The sequence below is a fragment of the Xenopus tropicalis genome, chromosome 9 (assembly GCF_000004195.4).
Source record: "Xenopus tropicalis strain Nigerian chromosome 9, UCB_Xtro_10.0, whole genome shotgun sequence".
Classification (NCBI taxonomy): Eukaryota; Metazoa; Chordata; class Amphibia; order Anura; family Pipidae; genus Xenopus; species Xenopus tropicalis.
The window spans coordinates 54956296-54977395 of NC_030685.2; the positions used below are offsets into that span (position 1 = coordinate 54956296).

General features: G+C 37.9%; 1 protein-coding gene across 2 annotated transcripts in view; it reads right to left on the minus strand.

The window, feature by feature from the left end:
- Positions 1-1704: 1704 nt before the first annotated feature.
- tspear (thrombospondin-type laminin G domain and EAR repeats) overlaps positions 1705-21100 on the minus strand; it is a 57299-nt gene continuing 37903 nt past the window's right edge. For both annotated transcript variants that reach the window (XM_002936523.4, XM_012971441.2), the window contains exons 8-12: positions 15542-15728; positions 14168-14397; positions 5737-5924; positions 2698-2799; positions 1705-1989 (exon numbers count right to left, since the gene is read on the minus strand). In XM_002936523.4, coding sequence (XP_002936569.3) covers positions 1836-1989; positions 2698-2799; positions 5737-5924; positions 14168-14397; positions 15542-15728 — 861 coding nt within the window. In that variant the 3' untranslated portion in view covers positions 1705-1835. The remainder of the gene's footprint in view (positions 1990-2697; positions 2800-5736; positions 5925-14167; positions 14398-15541; positions 15729-21100) is intronic.

The following is a 21100-nucleotide window of genomic DNA, read 5'->3' on the forward strand; positions in this document are numbered from 1 at the left end:
TAATAATCAGTCCTGTGACATTGGCTCCTGTGACAGATTTAATGAAACTGCACAAAATCAGGAATTCAGTGCTTGGTGCAGAGCTTGGCACAGGGGAGCCTGGTATAGGCAGAGAAAACATATAGAACGTGCATTGCTAACTTGTAAACTGCTAAATAATCAGGCCCGGATTTGTGGAAAGGCCACAAAGGCCCGGGCCTAGGGTGGCACAAGTTTAGGGGCGGCATGCCGCCCCGCCACAACAGAATTTTTAAATTTGGCTCCCATACGGAGCAGTTGGGACCTCTCCCCACTGCTCCGTATGGGAGTTTAAATGTGCGATCGCACATGCGCACTCGGGGGAGAGGGTGCCGCACGTTCGCGCATGCGCACTCGTGGGGGGCGGGGGCGGCATCGGGGCCCCGAGAAGTTAAATCCGGCCCTGTAAATAATGATAAGGTTGATGGACTCGTACTTTAAAACACTGCACATGATAGGAATATAAGTACAGAGGAAGGGTGGTTTGATTCCTGTGGGGACACTGTACACCAGGGATCCCCAACCTTTCTTACTTGTGAGCCACAGTCAAATGTAAAAAGACTTGGGAAGCAACACAAGCACCATAAAAGCTCATGGAGGTGCCAAATAAGGGCTGTGATTGTCTATTAGGCAGCCTCTATGCACACTATCAGCTTACAGGGGGCTTTATTTGGTAGGAAATCTTGTTTTTATTCAACCAAAACTTGCCCCCAAGTCAGGAATTCAAAAATAACTCCCTGGTTTGGGGGCACTGAGAGCAACATCCAAGGGATTGGGGAGCAACATGTTGCCCCTGAGCCACTGGTTGGGGATCACTGCTGTACACAGAGGCATATGGCAAGGCTTGCCCCAACCCCATGCACAGATACAGTAAAATCCTACTATCTACTACTACAAAAAATTATCTCTGGTGCTCTCTGCATTCAAAGTTTTTGGTTATCTAGAAAAGAGTAAATTGCAATATTCTGTAACACTATCCTATGTTGCTGTAGAAATAAAAAAATATATAAATAAGTTATTTTTCTTATGCTACTAAACACAGGAGAAGGTACGTAGTCTTCCAAAAGTGTTTCCCATGAGGTGAGAGTGTAAGGATGGGTACATGTAAGTACATGCAATACTGCTGATGTATTCAGTACCAAATAATTGCACACATTTTTATTTATATGTAATAGTTGCTAAAACTAAGGACCAAAGATGGAGTAGCTTCAGTTTCTCTGTTTGCCCTCCTTCGATTTTTTTTTATAATTTAAAACAATAGTCAAAAAGAATTTCAGTGCCTTTAATTAAAGAAATATAAACGTTTGTAGATTTCCCTACAGAGAGAAAACCTAACTGGTATCATGGAATGCTTAGTGCAATGACTCATATATATCATATATCGTCCTATATGATGCCTGGAACACCTTAGTATCACTCTAACTCATTCAGCATTATTTCTTATACAGGTATAGGATCTGTTATCCAGAATGCTCAGGACCAAGGGTATTGCGGATAAGGGGTCTTTCTGTAATTTGGACCTCCGCACCTTAAGTCTGCTAAAAAATCAATTAAACATTATTTAAACTCAATAGTATTGTTTTGCATCTTAATTGGGATCAATTTTAAGGTACTGTTTTATTACTACAGAAAAAAAGAAAATCAGTTTAAAAATTCTGAATTATTTGATTAAAATGGAGTCTATGGAAGATGGGCTGTCTGTAATTTGGAGCTTTCTGGATAACAGGTTTCCAGATAAGGGATCCCATACCTGTACTTTTAATACAAATTAATTTACACTTTCTTGAGTTTTTCAGGAAATCTGACCCAAATGCCTTTTAGCGAGTCCTCAGTTTCAGCACCTTGGAGACTGGCTCTTTAGCACTGGAGTACATGATGTAGGAACCTGTATCAGTGCTGAATGCTTCCCAGTCCCGACATCCGTAAGTAGGCAGATAATGGGCAGCCACAAAACCTTCATATCCCTGCCACCTGGGGAGAATTAAAGGAGATGTGTGAAAAACAAGAATGTGCCAGTGCAATATACTCCTTTAAATATAGAAGGAATATGCTTTATAAAGTTGTGTTTTTCCCAATCTGTTCTACTTCCTGTTGCCTCCTTTCCCAGGTTGACTTGATAGGGAACTGAAGCCTGTCTTTGCTTGTAACTGCAGGGTTGTGATTGGCTACTTACCCTTCTACTGTGTTTCTTGCAGGGACTGTTAGGACACGCCTACCCCTCATTTGCAACAGGGACAGGGACCCTAGCAGATCTATGGGAAGCTCCAATAAAAGGGGCCATTTTTACAGCACCATATATTATTCATAATTGCCTACAAGATTATGTTTTTTTTTTTTTATTTATCCTTTATGTCTCCTTTAAAACTCACATTAAACAGATTTTAACTTGTAACTTAATGATTTAAAAACAAAGGCAATGCAATTCCCCCTCAAGAATTTATAAAGCACCTTCATGCTACGTTGGTCATTTGCTTTCAGCAAAGAGTAGTGTGGTTATAGCAAGTCTAAACACTTTTGATATAACAATACAGTTCTTCAAGCTTTGTTTGGTAAGTCACTATTTGTGTAATACTACGGTGATGTCAGGAAAAACATACTTGTGTACATACTTGTAACTTGTACAAGTCGTTTAAAGATGATGATACATGCACACCCCTAATATACACATTTTAGAATTACCTGTATATAACACTATTGACAGAAAAGGAGCTGCCATCAAAGGAATTTGCCACAACTAGAAAATAGTCTTCTCCCAGTGTAAAGAACTCCCAGTCCACAGCACTGTTGGAGGAAACAATAAATAGATTGGAATAAACAGAGAGCCAAAGTGAATGAACTTGAGTCTAAGGGCTCGTACTCACAAGCGTTCCTTCTTACGTTCCCCTCTGGTTGAGGGCATATATGCACCTGTGTCAGTACAGGCACATAGAGAAGAATGGAATTTCTTTCCTTTCTGTGCTCCCCTGTGGTAGACCACAGGAGAATGCACCACAAGGGAATGCAGGAAGGAACGCTCATGAGTAAGAGCCCTCATATGACATGTGACATCAAAATTACTGGAGTGGGAGGGAGAGGAAAGAAAGTGCCTGAGTGAGTAACTTGCTGAGAGGCCTTGTTGTTGAGACATCTTTTGCCTGACATAGGGTGTCCAGCCTGCAGAACTTGACATAGTAGGTAATTGAATAAAATAAAATGGATAATTAGTAAGACTCCTCTGGTGTTAAACATGGATAATGAATACAAAGAGGTGCTAGAATTAGGATTTCAAGCTGTGGCTAAAGAAAGCCCCGACATTAGACTCCATTTTGGCCCCTAGTCTGTTCACAAAAACGGCATATATGTGACTCTTGGCTATGGTATGATGGCATGTATGCATGTAGGTGTGGAGTGGCAAGGTGCGTTACGTACTTAGCTGTACATGTAACTTTAAATGTAGCTTGACACATTGTAACAAAAAATCTGTAGTGAATCTACTTACATGAAACTATACAATATGTTTGTTGCACAATCAGATCCTTAAAATAAGAGTGAGGGAGTATCTAGTAGAATTAAGTCTAAAACAACTGGACTTTTCTAAGTCCAGTTGTTTTAGACTTAATTCTACTAGATACTGTATATCATGACCTGGATGAATGAGAATCTTCATAGACAAGAGTGAGGGAACATCTTAATCTGATTAAATCCAGGAGTGAAACAACCCCAATTTCAAGACATTTTATGGAATGTAATAATTTTAACACAGGATTATTAATCACGGCACAGAGAAAGTGACCCTAGGTCCCCAGGGAGGGAAAATACAAGGTAAATGGATTTATAAATTATACTCTAGGCAGCCACAGAGATTGAACTCTGCGTTTCATAAAAGTTCTTACTTTTTATGTACTTGTGGACTGCAACAAAATATTAAGTTTGTAACAGTGTATATACTATGAAGTTTGAGTTGTTACTATGATGATTTTGTACCAAAACAATTCCTATAACATAACGTGTTTCAATCTAAACATCTGCTTTATGAATTATTTTTGTTCTTTGTAATTTATTAGATTAGGGTTTGAGTGTATATATTACATGGTGTAGTAATGGAGCTAAGAGTCTTTGAAGAAGGCACAAACACCTTCAATGCAGTATATTAAAATCTCCAGTGTTTACTGCTGAATTTTGGTACTTGTTGGATTAAACACAGAGCCAAAGTGGATGAATTTGAGTCTAATATAAGAAAGAAAAATGGGCAATTATAAATGTGTAGGGTGTGTGAAATTGGTGGAGAGGAAAGAAGGGGCCTGAGGGAGCAAGATGCTGAGAAGCCATGTAGATAAGACATCCTTTGCCTTACACAGGGTGTCCAGCTGGCAGCTCTCCAGTTTGAGAACTTGTATTTTTGGATGCATAATTGATAACCAAGAGCTGGCAGGTTGGCACTGGATTTAGCCACAAATTTGTGTCCCTTAATGCTCTTGCATTTTCATCTGGGGCTGTCAATAATGACCTCCCTGCATCTTGTTCAGTCCTTATTGCCCCTCATGCTCATGTAATTGGGAAATATTCAAGCTAGAGTTCCTAGGGACTCTTTGAGGAGAGATGTGTGACTGGGGATTCCAGGTAGACCCAAAGAGTAGTGTGGTAGGAAATGAATCAAGGTGGCAATAAGTACTGATTTATTACCTATATCCCTTTTCTGAGAGGAGAGTATTAATTATACTCTTGCCCATCTATACCCCTACCCTTTCATTACTCCATGGTGGAAGCACCCTTTGCTTGAATGGGATGCCCTAAAATGAGTAATTGCTACCTCCCCTAACTAATGACCACCCCAAAACTATTACTTGTAGAATGGTGTGAAGGGTCTTATTTGAGACCATGTTACTACAGTATGTCCCTATATTACTTGGTCAAGCTCCATAATTTGCCCCATAACCAACTGAAATGATGGTTTACATGTTGGGGAAGTAAAACGTATGCACAGCTTATTAATGACTGTCACTTTTAATTGTTTTATTTTAATCAGTGTGAACATTTACAGTTAATATTGAAAAGCAGTTCTTTGTTTCAGGGTTCATGCTTCTCTGCCATGAATAGGGCTACACTCAGAGTTGCTTTTATGCTAGTAAAGCTGGACACATGTACTTCCCATACAATGAAGCCAATATCTATCTAAACGGTACAAGCTTCTGTCTGGCTATCTCCTCCTTAATTCCATGCACAGGCTTTGAATCCTGTCATCTCTCTAATATCTCTGTATGTCTGAGTTTTTTTTTTGCTATTTTGTTTTTGTTTTTTTTAAGTAAATGCTCCATTCATTTTAATCAATTAGTTACTAAATAAATAACTAAAATATGAAAAAAGATGCAGGCTGGGAAATTAAATGATTCTGCTCATAACTAGATTGAAAAAATGCCTCAGTTCACAGCAAATTTCAGCAAAGAAAACCTCAGTCATACCCCAGTATACATAATGACTCACAGAGTGTTAAAAAGCTGGTTAATAGTATCTATTGCAGATTTGCTACACTACGGCTGCTAGAGAGGTACCATATATATTCCATTTGTTCCAGCCACTCCACAATGCTTTGTACTGTTGAGAAAGAGAACTGCATGGCGCAGACTTAAGAAATCAGTCAGTTGCAGTTATTATATAATTTGGTTCCGCTCTGTACATCGAGGAGAGCTGAGCTGGTTGTTGCCCGACATTGTCTATAAAACCCTCTCCAGACTATTGTACCTAAGGGTAAGGATGTCCTGGAACTTCTCAAACTGCTGCCCGGTGATGTTTAGTTCATATATAGTTGAATTGATGACATATAAGTTCTTTGGCCCCTGGGTTCCTATATCATAGCTATGGCTGTTTGCAACAGCAAGAAAAAAACGATCCTGTATTCTGAAAAACTCCCAGTCTGAAGCTCCAAATGTCTGAAATAAATAAATAATAATAATAAATAAATAAATAAGTCACATTTAGAATGCACTAAGAATCATGGTAAAGGGAAAAAACACTTCAATTTTGTAAAACCCAGAAGATACAATTATAGTTTTTATTTAGTAGGCTCCTCATTATAACATGTTCAGTTTGCCCAAAGCTGGGACTTCAGTTAGTGTACTGATTTATAAGGGAATCTGTCCTGTTTTGGTGAAAATTTGCAAAACTGGGGAAAATTTGGCAAAACCCCAAAAATTCATGAAACACGCCTACTGCGCGACTTTTTTTGCCACAACTCCACCTGTTTTGATGTGACCGGGAATTTTCTACACCAACATTTTGCTGAAGTTTCAAAACATTTCGCCAATGGCAAAATGCAGACTTTTGCTGCAAATCCAAGCCTGCCAACAACTTTCCATTACATTGAAATTGCTACTGTTTTGAATCATAACCTGTTGGAAAATCCACAATCCTGGATTGCAGAGTGTGGCAGACACAGTCAACATATAGTAGGGCAGGCAGAATATGGCACAAACAGGCAGCGTAGAGCAGGTAGACTATGATACACACTAGCAGCGTATGGCAGAGTATGGCACACACAGACACCAATCATGTCTATGTAAGTAATGTATCATGAACACTCCAACATAAACAGTTTGTACTTTAGTACATACAGTGACATAATGCCAGCGCTGCTCCTACAGTCTGAGATGTGAACAGGTAAATAATGCAGGTGCTTACAGTCTGAGCCTGAGGTCTTACAGGTGTGAACAGTGCAGGAGCTTAGAAGTGTAAACGATGAAGGGGCTTACAGCCTGAATCTGAAATGTGACCAATGCAGGGGGGCAGTTAATCTTGGTACTTAGACCATTTACATCTTATACAAAGTCACACCAGCCAGATGTGGGGCCACAGAAGGGGGGGGGGCACGGCCGCCAGTTAGACAGCACTGATCTAAACAATAGGAAACTGCAACAGATATGCACTGAGCTTTAAATGCAAATGATAAGCATTGGGCAAATCAGGCAAATCCTATGTACTAATCCCCATTACCAAAAATAGAAATCCCCCCGATGGCACAGTCTTATCCATAATGTTATATGACAGAAAATGCCCGTTTAGGCAGATCCAGTCTAGAAAATTGTAATGAAAAAAAGGAGACTGATTAAAAACTGAGCACCTCACACTTCTATGAATAGAAAAGAAATTGGATAGCAAACCAATTGATTAGTTCATATATAAAAGTAGTGCACTGGTAGAAAAACTACAAATTTTCCCAAATACTACTACAGATCCATATGTTACTGTATGGTGATCCAAATTACAGGTGATCCCTCATCCAGGAAACCCTAGGTCCCAAGAATTCTGGATAATAGATCTGTATAGACCTGTACAATAAGTGCCTAATAAATTCTACCTTTCTACTAGGATTAGTTGTAGTGGAGTACATAAAAAACTATATTAATTATGGGATAATTTACTGAGTAACAATATCTATAATTTTTACAAAAATGTATATATCCAAATCATGAGAAAGACAACATTATCTAACTTGACAAAGGGCATATTTTTGTCCCAATATCTTTGATCCTATCCTGTGTGTGCTGAGCATCATATTAAGAATTGTGAATACAAGTTTCATCAAGTTTCATTGTTTTTTTTATGGTTTAAGTTGTATGTGCCTCTGCTGGGATCCAGGGGGGGAGGGGGGCTAAATGAGGTAAATAAATGAGGTTATATGGACTTGCCTTTTAACAAAATATTGGCTGGTTGTATAAATGTGGAGGTAAAGCAAATCTGGTGCAACATGATTGCTCCATCTGTATAAAAGTCTTTACAGTAGCCAAGAGAATAATACATAGCTGTGACTTTCCTTTTTCGCAGTAGTCCCCACAGCCAAATGGATCTTTTATTGTTTTATAGAACTTTCTGTGTTAGATATTGTTAATATTAATTCAACATGTTGCCTTTTCTGCAAACATTTGGTTGGGTTGGGAAAGGTAAAAATCAAGATTATTCCACTTGATACATGGTTTTTAATTCACAAGTGCCAAAGCCCATTTCTCTAGTGCATTACACTTGTGGCTTACATGACAATTACAATACATTTCTGTGAATATTTAAGTGGGAGAGCAGGGATAATAAAATACACAGTATTACAACAGTATTTCAGTATAGGATTATATTCCTAGAATTATAGCTATGAAAAATAAAATGTAAATGTAATACCAGCTCATGTCATGCAATATTAAAGGCAGCATATTTCTGGAGCTACAAAAAAGAGAACATTATGAAATTTTGATAAATGTTCTGCTATTTTAGACTTTCTATTTTAGGTAAATAATCAACCAAACAAATCCACCCTCCACAATACTATTTCTTCGATACAGTAACCTGTACACTATAGTCTGTAAAAAAATCCTATAAAATGATCTGCTTATTGTCTAAAAACTGGTGAATATATATATATGTATTTTCTTAATTATAAAATTAGTTTTTCTGATTTCACCAGGGCAATGGCACATGGGACAATTTTCAAAATTACTAACGGAAGAATCCCCACTACTAGGGTTATAGCACATAGCAGTATAGTTCACATTCACAGTCAATATTACATATGTATTTCACCAGCATAAATTTCTGATCTGCAAAAGGACCATGCAATGTATTCAGTATGACAATAAAGTTCAGCGTGCTGTACTAGGTGATTGCTGGACCATAGGGGTGGACACAGGTGCACTGATCACTTTATGGGATTAAGTTAATGTCCCATAGGGACATTGCATGGATGTGAACTATATTATGTATAAGGTGCTATTTATCCCTTTTATTTAGTACTGCTTTGTGTTTATGGGTTTGTTTGTAATTTTGGACTGTGTGTTTCATTGGAATCACCCAGTGTGTGTTTAAATTTTGTATGATTTGTAACACTACTACCCAATAGCATTGTCAGGTGTAATTTGTATTTTTAAGTAGTATACACAATATGGCACCAATGTGCCCCACTATTGACTTGCACAGGACTTGCACTTGTAACAGTGCAGTAGTCCACAGCATTGTGCCACCATTGTGGTAGTTTTAAGTGCTTTGGCAAAGTGCCCAATAGCACCCAGCGTATTATTAAAATAAGGAAATCAAGCTGAAAGGCTGCAAGAGAGACTGATTTTGAAACTGTCCGGTATTGACTGCTTATTCCATGGCAGCTGCATCAGGCACCTCTACACCCTTCTCCTTGTGGTTTAATTAAATTAAAAACCTGAATATGTGCATTGGTGTTAAATGTAAGAAATGCAGGTGCAGCTGGTTAATGTGAGTGTTCATGGGACTTGCAAACCTATGATTTTGTGCCCAGTGCTGTGACCACTGATGAAAATAGGTCCTTTAGCCAAGATGACAAGGACTTAACCCCACACTAACTCAAGATGATTGGGATAAAGGAACTGATAATATATACACCTGCAAGACATTCATTAGGAATGATATTATCTACTTCAGATCTACACCAGTTACACATAACCCCACCCTTATGGCTTACTGTTCACAAATTGCAAATATCCTGTCAAAATAACTAGGCCTACCCCATTATCAATTTTCTACCCTTTGATGTGCTGCATTTTCGCTGTTTCGCGATTCTTTTGAAAGATTCGCAAATTTTTCAGCAAAGCGAAACAGCACAGATTTGCTCATCACTAGTCCCCATTCACCCACCCAAAATACCTGGATCCAACTGTATGAATGTGTATCAATGTATGATCACTTGCTTTGATTAAAGACTCAGCTACAGTATATTTTTTCCTAAATTATGTTAAAATGAATAAATATTTGCTTTAAAATAAACTGTATTAGGTTCAATATGAAATCCCTGTGTTCTGCTTAGTAAAATTGATTGAAATGGAAGAAATCCATGAACATGCTGGAGGGGTCAGATGGTCTTCAGCTTCTGTCAGATTCTATGTTTCCAGGCAAGAAGGACAAAATCTATTTGTTGTACAGCCCTGGATGTCCCTTTCCCTGCTTAGAAGTCTTTCCATAACAAGACCATTATCTCGCTAAATTAAATTAGGAATTAAATTTCAGTCAAATATAATAGTATATGTTACAGGAGAACATTATTGCATTCTGTATCTGTGCTAACAGCCAGTCAGTGCTGGGAGTTCCCCATGAGCAGGGCAGATGTGATTCTTGAAATATGGAAGGGTTGCCTTTCCCAGGTCCTATAATGCATGCACAACACGCTCTTCTAATAATGTATTAAGCAGTATTAATGTGAGCAGTGCTAATTCTGTAATTACCGCCTTCAAAGAGGCATAGGTTTTAGTAAAGCAATTAAGGGCATGGATGTCCTGTATCTTTCCATTAGTTACTGTGTGTACATTCAGTCTCTGCTCATAATTGAGATGGAAGATGATTACCATTTTATTTGCTGTTTTTACCGCAGGGCTCAGCAGGGCTTAACCTTCTGTATGCCAAGGAACTGAACTGTTTTGTTCTCTATGTTGACTATGAAAATGTGCTAAAGAGTTAAATGTGTTGGTACCTCTCTAATAATCATATGGCTTCCAAATACACTTAACCCTGAAGGGAACAGAATTTCACCATCATTTCATTTAATAATAGCTTAAATATATTAAGTACTGAAAGGTATTGCACTCTTGCTAAGAGTACAGATGCTGAAATAAAAAAAACAAAAAAAAACAAATCTACTCCCATCCTAATCCATATTAATATGATATTGTCTGGGTCTGGTTAAGCTTCATGGCATAAATTTAAATTTTGCATGGCAGGGACTGTCGTTTCCTGTAAAGTTTATTATACCCTTTGCATTTTCCAGAAAATGATATTTAAAGATATAGAGACAACCCATATTCTTTACAATTGTAATTCAGCATAAAGGCTGTGCCCCTATTTTTAGGTCTGCTGAGAGTCTCAGCTGCTTCTGAATGATTTATTGTCGTAGGGGCATTATACAGAGCTATTATGTCATTGTTTTGGGAGATTTTTTGTTAATTAAAACAAGGCTACAGCTCAGTATAAGATTTTCATGTGGTTCTGGAACTCACGTCCCTCTCCTGTCCCTCATGCTATTACCTACCCTTCTGCTTGTACCATAAATTCTCCCCTCTCTCCTGACCCAATCACACTGCAGTCTTCTTTACTGGGCACCAAGCAGCTTTAAGATTTAAACAGATACAAATTTCCCAGCCCAGTCCCCAGTGCAAAAGGGGCCAGTTGACGGCCCCTAAAATTTTGTCAAACCAGGCATAGTTTTTTGTGGCCTTTCTACAAAGAAATTTTTAAAGGTTCATTCCTTAAAAATTATTGCTCACAAAAGCCAGTGAAATATTCAATTCACCCAGGGACAAATTATTACTAGCATTTATGGCTAATAATTCTGTCAGGTCTATTATGACTATACCAGTTCTTTTAAAAAGGCAAATAAATGAAAGTGTCTACTGAACATTTATCCATTTAAGGCTTAAAATCCCAGTAGTTTTTGACCACAGACTAGTCATTATGGCAGTACTGCCCCATTACATTCTTATATGTCTAAGACATCTCCTACTTCTGCTGTGTGCTGAGCATCAAACATTCTTTCCAACCTTTAGAAACATTCCATAGAGCTGCCGTCACCTTTGCTACACTTACGTCATTTCCCTGCGGCAGGGGGATTACAATAAGTGTACACCTGACACATGTCCAGTCTGCCCTTAGACTTTGAAGCATTTTAGTAGTTGCATTTGGTTTGGATGACATGTATAACTCTGTGGCACCTTGCACTTCTAGTCCTTCTGAGCACCGAGGGATTCATTTAGCATCATCAGCAGCTAACAAACCCTGTTCTCTGTCTAACAATGGAGACAAGGCAGCCTGTAATTGATTTTGATGGGGCACAGGGCATTACAGAGTAGATAAAATGTCCATTAGACTCGATAAAGCAATACAAGAGCAAGGGGCTATGTACACAAGGGAATCTCAAGCTCTAGCTGTGGACAAATATATAACACAAATACCTTACAGCTTTTTTCACTAGAAGTTACTTTGCTTTCCTCACAACACAGCTAATAATCCAGTTTACTGTTGTCTAAGTCATCTCTAAACATGTGAAATGCTTTTTCAGGTTTAACATTTTGCAGACTACCTGAAGTTTGTAATCCGTTTATGACTATCAATCGCTATGTGCAAGAAGTTTATATCTTCTCTCTGTGTCTGTGTGGGTTCAGTCATGTACTCCAGTTATTCCCACATTTCTGATAGAATTGGCTATAGCATGTGTGTATGTGAGAGGAATCTTAGATTGTAGACACCACTGGGCAGAGAGTTATGTTATGTACAATATACTGTATGTATAGTACTGCATATTTAATAAAATATATATTTTTGTAGATGTTTTAATATTAATTAATAAATATTAGAAGACATAGATTTATTTAGAGTTTAGGGTACATTTCATCATAACATTCCATCATGAGAGCCAATCTTTTTTCAGTGCCAAACTGGAAAGCTTAGATAATAAATAACAGGACAGAGAGGATCAGTGCCACTTTGGCGTCTGCTAGAATTAAACATTTTCCTGACTGAACTTCATTTTTGCAGAATGTGTATGGCAGCCCCCTCATAGAGGAACATGGGGGATCAGATAGGTAAAAAATTGGGCAAATATTTTTTGGCAACATTATAAATAGCATGGAAATACAATGTTATGATAGGTGTAAAAAAAAGTTTAATCTTTGGTGTCAGTATCTCTTTAAGGAACTTACAGAAGTCACTATTCTAAATAGAGACTGTGGTGCTGATCCTTTCTATCCCATGCTTGTAGGCCCCACATGCCTCTCTATGATATCAGGAGATCACAGGTTTACTTTGAATTTATCCGAATTCCTGCAACATTTGCTCAGAGAAGATATGATTTTTTTGCCTTACAATACCACATTATGTTTTATTAAATTATTTATTTTTTGTAATTTTTTTCACACTGACTTTGTGTCATTTATCTATTACTATAGCCCCTGCCACTACTATCTCTTAGCATGTTTTGATCTCTTATAGTTTGCTCAATCCATTAATGTGTCTCTCGTTTGGTCTTTATCCTTTCTTTACAAATTCTGTGCACGTAGATTAATACACAACACACTTTGCAACTAAATCTGGATCATGCAGATAAACACAAGGTTTCAAATCACCCAAAAGATACTTATTAAATGAAATGCTGCCCTGGCAGTGATTGCAGAGCCAAGAAAAAGGAGCTTAATCTGAAACTGAAGCACGACTTTTCCCCATATTTCACATTTTTTACCAATGTCCTACAACTACTCAGGGTCGGAAAGAAGGAACTGCTAGAACTGATCAGCTTTTAGTGTTATAAGCAAAGCCACCAAGCATTTTTTGAAAGAACATCTTGTATGTTTCTTCAAACAAGCTTAAAGCAACGTATTTATAGATGAACATATTCCTCAATTCTGAATGCTTATATTATTTGTGAAGTCAAGCTAAGATGTTAATGGCACACAATTTTCTGTCTGTGTGCGTGATGTCCCTGTCCTTGTCTATGGTATGTAAAAAAAAGTCTTTATTCCTAGATAATACTGACTTCTTCATCAGTGACATCAGATTTGTAAGGAGACTGGTTTACAAGACACAGCATACCTATTATTAAAAGAATGAAAATATTTCTGAAGACCTTATTGTGATCACAATATCAGGGATTTTTTAAGACACCCAATCATTATATAACAAGGAATTCAAATAATCTACTCAAGGACATGAAAACATAACATATAAAAACAGTTCACATCTGGCTTCTGTTTAAGTCTAAAGCTAGGCATACATGACGATATCAACTAGTTTGGTTGCCAAACAAACAGATTTTTGCCCAGTTAAGCCCTTAACAAATTGGGCTCATCCGATCTTTTGACCCCAGAGCAAAGCCCATTCGGCCATTCAGGAGGGGATTGTGCCATCCTTGTCTGGCAGGATTCTTTAAACCTGCCCAATAGATATAGCTGATCCTTGGCCAGACATCAGTTGGGGACACCATTGTTTTAGGCTTATAAACAGTGCAATAAATGGCTCTTTCTGAGGGGGCCAAGTCAGTAGGTAAATCAGCCTGTGCATGGCCAATTTTAAGGACGCAAGTGATTACAGTCCATGCTAAACTTTATATCAGTATTTATACTGGGAAGACAAAATGCTTTTATAAATGGTTCCTACAGATTCTCTCCTCAATTTTTTTTCTTACCATCATGGATTGGAAAGGCCGAAAGGAGTTTCCAAGCCGAATGTAGATAGTGGACTGGATGTTCGTTGAGGTACCATTAAATGTGTTCGCTACAACAAGGAAGTTATATGGACCAATACTGAAGAATTCCCAGTCGTACGCCCCAGAGGTAGGAATGGTCTGGTTGACTTCAAAAAGACCAGAACTTGAGTTCCACTTGTAAATGACACTGTTGATGTTGTGATTATTGCCTAAGAGACAAGAATGAGTACTGTTATATTAATGTCTTGCACAATACGGCTATGTATTAGTGATGCAATGAAACTTCCTTTCCTTTTGCCTTTTTTAGTAGTGATGGGACTTGGGACCAAAAATACACCCAGGCCCACCCCCCCCCCCCATTATCTGACTAATCTAAAATGGACATAGACTAGTTAAATAATGTATTAGTTCTCTACAGTGCTTCTAGATTTACACATTGCTGTGCATAGCATATTTCACAGTTTCTTGTTTACAGACTTGCCAAATCATCTTTTTCACTAACACAGGATACAGGAAGAAAATAAAGTAAATATTTGATTGATTGCTTGCTATGGGCGATAGCGGTACTAAATGAGCAGAAGTGGCCAGTCTACTGTCAGTGTAACTGTGTAGAACTACAAGGTGGCAGGCAACATACTAATTAAGCACTGTAGGGGATACTTTACTTGTAATAATACATAGGTCAAAAATTGCTATTTTCCCTTTGCCCTGCCCTCTCTTCCTTTGAAAACCTAACTTTGATGGCTGCAGCTGCAACTGCATAATTACACTCTACATCGTTCTTTTACAGTAAGTGACATAAAAATGACTGTCCCTTGTCATGCAAGTTTACAAGTAGATCTTTCAATTCAGAACTGTAAATTACAGAGAAACAGAATATTGTCCAGTACTGCTCAGCTGAACACCATATACTGTTGAAAATATTAGCATAGTTTGTCCATATGTGCAACTTGTAGCAAAGATGGCTTATGAGTGCTTTTAATGGCGCAAGTCTTTGTGAAATGCCAGCTGTGTCTCCCACTCACTTGGGTGATACAGTACTTAGCAGGGACAGTAAAGGGAGGAGGATCTGTATCAGCCTTTTGCTCTATGATTCAAAACTGAATTGTAGCAAATACTAGTCAGCCCCAGCTTGAATCATGGAGCAGAAACATACTGACTTTAATTAACAGGGATATATGCAAAAAAGCAACATTTTGGAGTGATGTAATATCTACAGATGTTAAACTGAGTTGCTTTTTTGACAAGTGTTAGGCTGAACATACAGTTTTTTCCTAAAAATGTTATTGCTTGCAAAGTGCTGTACCTGATTTAATTTGTGTCAGTGTCATGTAATGGATATTTATACTACACCTTCTCTATGGTTAGCAACAGCCAGAAAGTTTTCTCCATCTATGTGAAAAGCCTCCCAGTCACGGGCACTGTATGTTCTTATCTTCTGGTATGGTAGGAACTTCAGTTTGACTGGATTCCACTTATAAATGACTGAGTGTTCTGTCCCATCGTCATTCCTCTCAAAGTTGGCCAAGGCTAAGAATATCTGAGTAAAAAACAGAAAAGCCCTTTATAACATATCACACAGCAATAGGCTCTTGGGCACAATGAGAAGTGGATGTCATGTCTTTTTGTCTTGTTTACGTAGCTTACTAATTTATCCTCTCTAAGTACACTCATCAAGAAAAGCAGCCTAATTAAGGACCTTATGTTTGTTTTATACAGAGGTAATATAGGCTAATTAGATATGATACATTGTACTTCAGCAATGGAATATTTAATCACCTTGTGTTGATGCCTTGTTTAGTTTTACATTTTACAAAATAAAATGTAATACATTTTAATAATTTTAATACAGTCTTAAAAAAAACATCAATTCTGTGCGTGTATAATTTTAATGGTCTGCCACATGCACTGAAAAAGCACATATGTTGCTATAAAACAGACACCAACAATCTGTAACAGTTTGTCACATCTCCCAATTGGTCTCCCCAGGCCTGCAATATAATCCAATCATTGATCCAATGGGGACCTTGTCAAACATTCGGATCTTCTAGAGTATGACTAGCTTTGATGGAGCTATTGAGTTGAGGAATATCAAATCTCATCAGCTGAAATGGTTTCCAAAACAATATTTAGAATACTTGTGGAAAAAGCACATAAAAACCCATTCTCAGCTCTATACATGGCTAGTTTATGGAGATGAAATGTTTAGACACGCAGGGCCCTTTTTCAACTTGAAAAACATATTGTGCATTTATGGCCCATAAAGCGTTTTATCACCATTTGAAAAGAATTTTTCCTGAGGACAATAAGGCCCACCAAAATGCCTTTTAATTGGAATCAATGGGAATCACCAGGGCTAAATAATTTGATTTTCATACAATATAAATCAAGGCATATTTCTTGTGCCATCACCCTTCCATGTGCCATCAATTTTAAATTATAAAACAAAATGCTAAGATCTACAAGGCAAGGACTTAAGGTGGCTATACATCTTAAGATCCGCTGGCCTTGGACCGATTCGGGGGCATGCCCGACCGATATCTGGCCTGAAATTGGCCAGATATCGATCGGGCAGATTAAAAGATTTAGTTGGATTGGGGACTGCATGGGCTTGTTGATGCGGTCCCTGAACCAATTGCCCCATTGCCACCATTATAATTCGATCGTTTGGCCCCAGGGCCAAACAACCGAATTAGCCTACATTTTACCCGATATCGCCCACCCGTAGGTGGGGATATCGGGAGAAGATCCGCTCGCTTGGCGACATCGCCAAGCCAACCAAATTTTAACCTAGTATTGTATCTATAATCAACCACATCTACATTTTCTGAACAATGCCCACCCCCTGAAAGCACCCACCCTCCAAAGTAAACCCCTTCTAATAAGAAGATAATAAGAGGACTACATTGGCCAAAGTAAGACAATGAAAGGATCACAGTGGGCAAAATAAGAAAATAAGAGGATCATAAGATGGATCTGCAGTCAGAATGCTTTATATGTGATAGGCCTTAAAGATGCTAACTGTAATGGGTTTTGTTTCCCTTACAAGTGAGGGCCAAAAGGACAGTTATTTACCTGCAAGAAATAGTGATTTCTAGAGAATAATACTTGGAGGAAATATTTGAGACTGGCATTAAAGAACACACTTTAGTTTACTTGAGTTACCAAGAGGAATGTTCCGTGCAGACATGATTTTACAAGGAGCACTGCAAGCCAGTTTGTGAGAGGCAATTCTTATAATAGGTGCTTCCAGACAGGCTGGTAAAAAAAATACCTGATCAAAGAGTTCAAGTGTAATTGCTCCTATGTATAGTGCACCGATTTTCTGTCCTTGCTTATTTCAGTACAAGAATAGAACTAAAAAGTTCTTGTAGAAGAGAACTCAGGAAAAGATTTTTCATTTGTGAATTTGAATGGTTTAAATACAGAGTGTATAGTTCCCACACACCTACCATCCCACCTAGGAGAGAAAATATCTAAGGGGGTGTGCCTTTATATTAAAAAAAAAATAATTTAATTGTAGGTATTCAGTTAGGTTTAAACCGAGACTTTAATAATAATTATCTTATATATAATGAATTAACATTTATAATAACATAGCGTGCCTACTTTTTGGCCATGTGATATTTCTGTTAGGATAATGTGTTCACTGTTAGAATTTCTGAAGCAAATAGAATTTCATGCATCTGTGTTTGATGTATGGTCTGCACTGTAGTCCTGATTGGTTGCCAGATGCTTTATACACACGTTATATATAGTACAATGGTATTGTTATGTACAATATGTTTTACTGCAACAATAAAACTAAACCATAAATTTGATGTTTTGCAGCATATTTAACAAATCAAACCAAAATCATATATATATTTTTTTTAATGTATTTCTGTGTGTGTTTATCAATAAACTATAGAAAATGTATCACTATAGTGCTAAATATAAGGTTCAAAGAAAACAATATTTTGTGTTTTTGCTTTGCGGTTTTTCATGTATTGGCCCAGTGGCATAATTACAGGACCACTGCCAGCTTCCATGTCACAAGCAGAGTCCCTTGTGGTCCTGATGAGGACCAGACCCAAGTACAGTCACACCCTGCTCCCCTAGTAGTTACATCAGTGTATTAGTTAATTCTGCTTCTCTGCGGCATAGAAATTAAAATGAGATATGGACTAGTGAACCCAACAAACAGAAGGTTTAGATGTTTAAGGCTATGGCAGTGCCAGAACTGGTGTCACTGAAAATGAGCTGAAATAAACTATCAGAGAATATGCCACATGGGCACTAGTCTCATTATTATTGGTAGTATTTCTCTTTCTGTTTAGGTCCTTCCCCTTGGGCATTCAGCCTAATGACTAAAGCCAGCCATACACGCACCAATATTATTGCACAAAACCTTGTTTTGTACGATATTCGGTGCGTGTGTGGTGGCTCGAAGAGACAACCATTATCGCAAAAGGCTGCGGATATCGGTTGACTCATTGAACTGCAAGGTTAAAAGATTTTTATTAGGCACCATTGAAGATGCCCAAGCAAAATCTACATTTAGGGCTAAATCGCCAGATGGAGGTAGAATTTCTATTGTTTCTACCTCCATATCTGACGATTCAGCCCTGAACCTCAGTGGAGGGTGGGAATAATCTTTTGTACAACCAATATTCGCACAAAAGATCGGAATTTCTACATGTATGGCCACCTTAAGACAAAATAGTAAAAAGGTGGCCAGAACTATAAATGAAAATATTTACTTTACATATAGTAGTCGGATAACATGTTAAATAACAAAAACATTGCTATGAAAAGCATTGTTACTGCTTGGAAATTTTCTTTTAATGCTTTGGCTCTTCTGTGTTATTGATTCTTTAATTTTCCAGCAACTTTCCCCTTTAAAAATCATAGGATATTCTACACAGAGATTCATTAATATATATCATTATATAATTTGTATTTTGATTTAAGTGTAAGCTGCTAAAGTAATTTAGCTGATGTGTTAAAGTGAAATATCACCAGTGAAGAGGTGCTTCAATGGTCACAATCAAAGGAGAAATGGCTTTTGCAGGAAGTATATATTTTTGAACTATTCTCTTCTTCTGTTAAGAGGGTTAAGAGATGATACAAAAAAAAAACAATTTTTAAAACTTCAATAGGTCAGTGTAACATCTTTTGGAATATTTTGCTCCAGTGGTAATTATAGTTGGAACAAGAAACAAAATATAACTAAAAGGGCACTTGGTTATCAAAATACCATTACATGGTTATAATACAGAAAGTCCTACACATTATTAAAGAGCACATTTGCTCTTTCTAAACAATTTTGATTTTGTGTTTTCTCTTTGAAACCTGGCTTTGCTGTACAAAAACTGCTTACATGATCTTGTGCCCTTTAACTCTCACTCTCTCCCACTGCACCTTGCCCAAGCTGGCTTCTGGTTATTAGATCCTGCTCAAGCCCATGGTTGTTATTATTTGGTTTTGACTCCTGCCTGGTTACTGACTTTGATTTTTACTGCCTGCCCTGACCTTGGGTGGATCCTGATTACACTTTAGCCTGTTTCTTGTCTGTACCACATTTTGAAGTGTCCACTCGGCTGCAGAAAGTTCTGGTGCCACAAAAGGGCGTTGGTGAAGCCCAGGGTTGATTGGGGCTCTCCTGTTACACTAAAGAGAATCCTCACCAGCAGCCTCTCATGGTTCCTACCTTAACTGATTATTACAGTTCTGACCTGAGCACACAAGTTTATAATGCACAAAATATTTTTTTTGCCAAGAAGGAATTAAAGGGAACATTGCCCAAAACATTGACCAGTTCACTCTGTTTAAAAATGCTCAAAAGTGTTCTTCAATAATTTTTTTCAAAAATGTTTTTCCAAGAATGGCCAAACTGACTGACTATAGTGCAGAGGTAAAGGCAGCTCATCCTGAAAAGTGATGGAACTACTACACACTGAGAGCACCCCTAGCACCAAACAAATGGTGTATCACATAACTCTTCAAATTTCTGAACTGTCGGGAGCTGTTAATGGATTATGATAACAGTTGTACAAGTGGAGTTTCCCTGAAAATAAAAACCCCAGAGTTTTCTGACTCGCATGAAAGCTCTCGGCATGGAGACTCATTCTCTGCAGTGGCAAAGGTGCCTGGGACTATATTTCAGTTGTTTCGAATATTCACTCAGAAATATCCAGTCAAACTGCATTGTTTTGACTGATACAAAGGACCCTGTACTGGAGCTGTGTGCTCTTAGTTATGTTATCATAAATCTGATCTGTGCCATGCACATCGAAGGCGACTTCCTTATCTAGCCAAAGCCAACAGCACGGCAGTTTACAGAAAATCCTAATTTATTCCCAGCATGTCCATGCCTGTACTTCATACCTCCTGGGGTGTTTTATAATCACTCAGAAATCTTTTCATCAGCTTTCCTCCTTTGTTTTCAACCACACATAAAGTAAAGTGTAAAGTCCCAGCTTCACTCTGCTCATCAGATTTATAACAACAAGATTCCTAGAAAAGATAAGGCCGGACATGTGTCTGCCACATTATAAAGGGAAATGATGCTTAATAAATGCCTGCTGCTGCTGCATTACAAACCCCTGGTCTCTGCAATCACAGTTACTGTATCTGGGACAAGATATTATGTCTAGCCGACCGGGACTGTTCTTTGTCTTTTCAACACAGGGATATTTGCCCTAGATAATCTGAAGCACAAAGTAGACTCTTCAGGGTATAAAGACTTTCTAATCTCTCATGGGTCTTTTGTTTCTTCTTTTAGATTTCCTTTACAGCTAAAAACATTTAGCTCTGCAATATATATGGTAATGGAGTCATGGAGGGTGCTGTAATTCTGCAACAGTTTCAAAGGTTGCCTAGCTCGGTGTGTAATGTATTTAATTTAATTATTCTGGGCCTTTCCTAGAC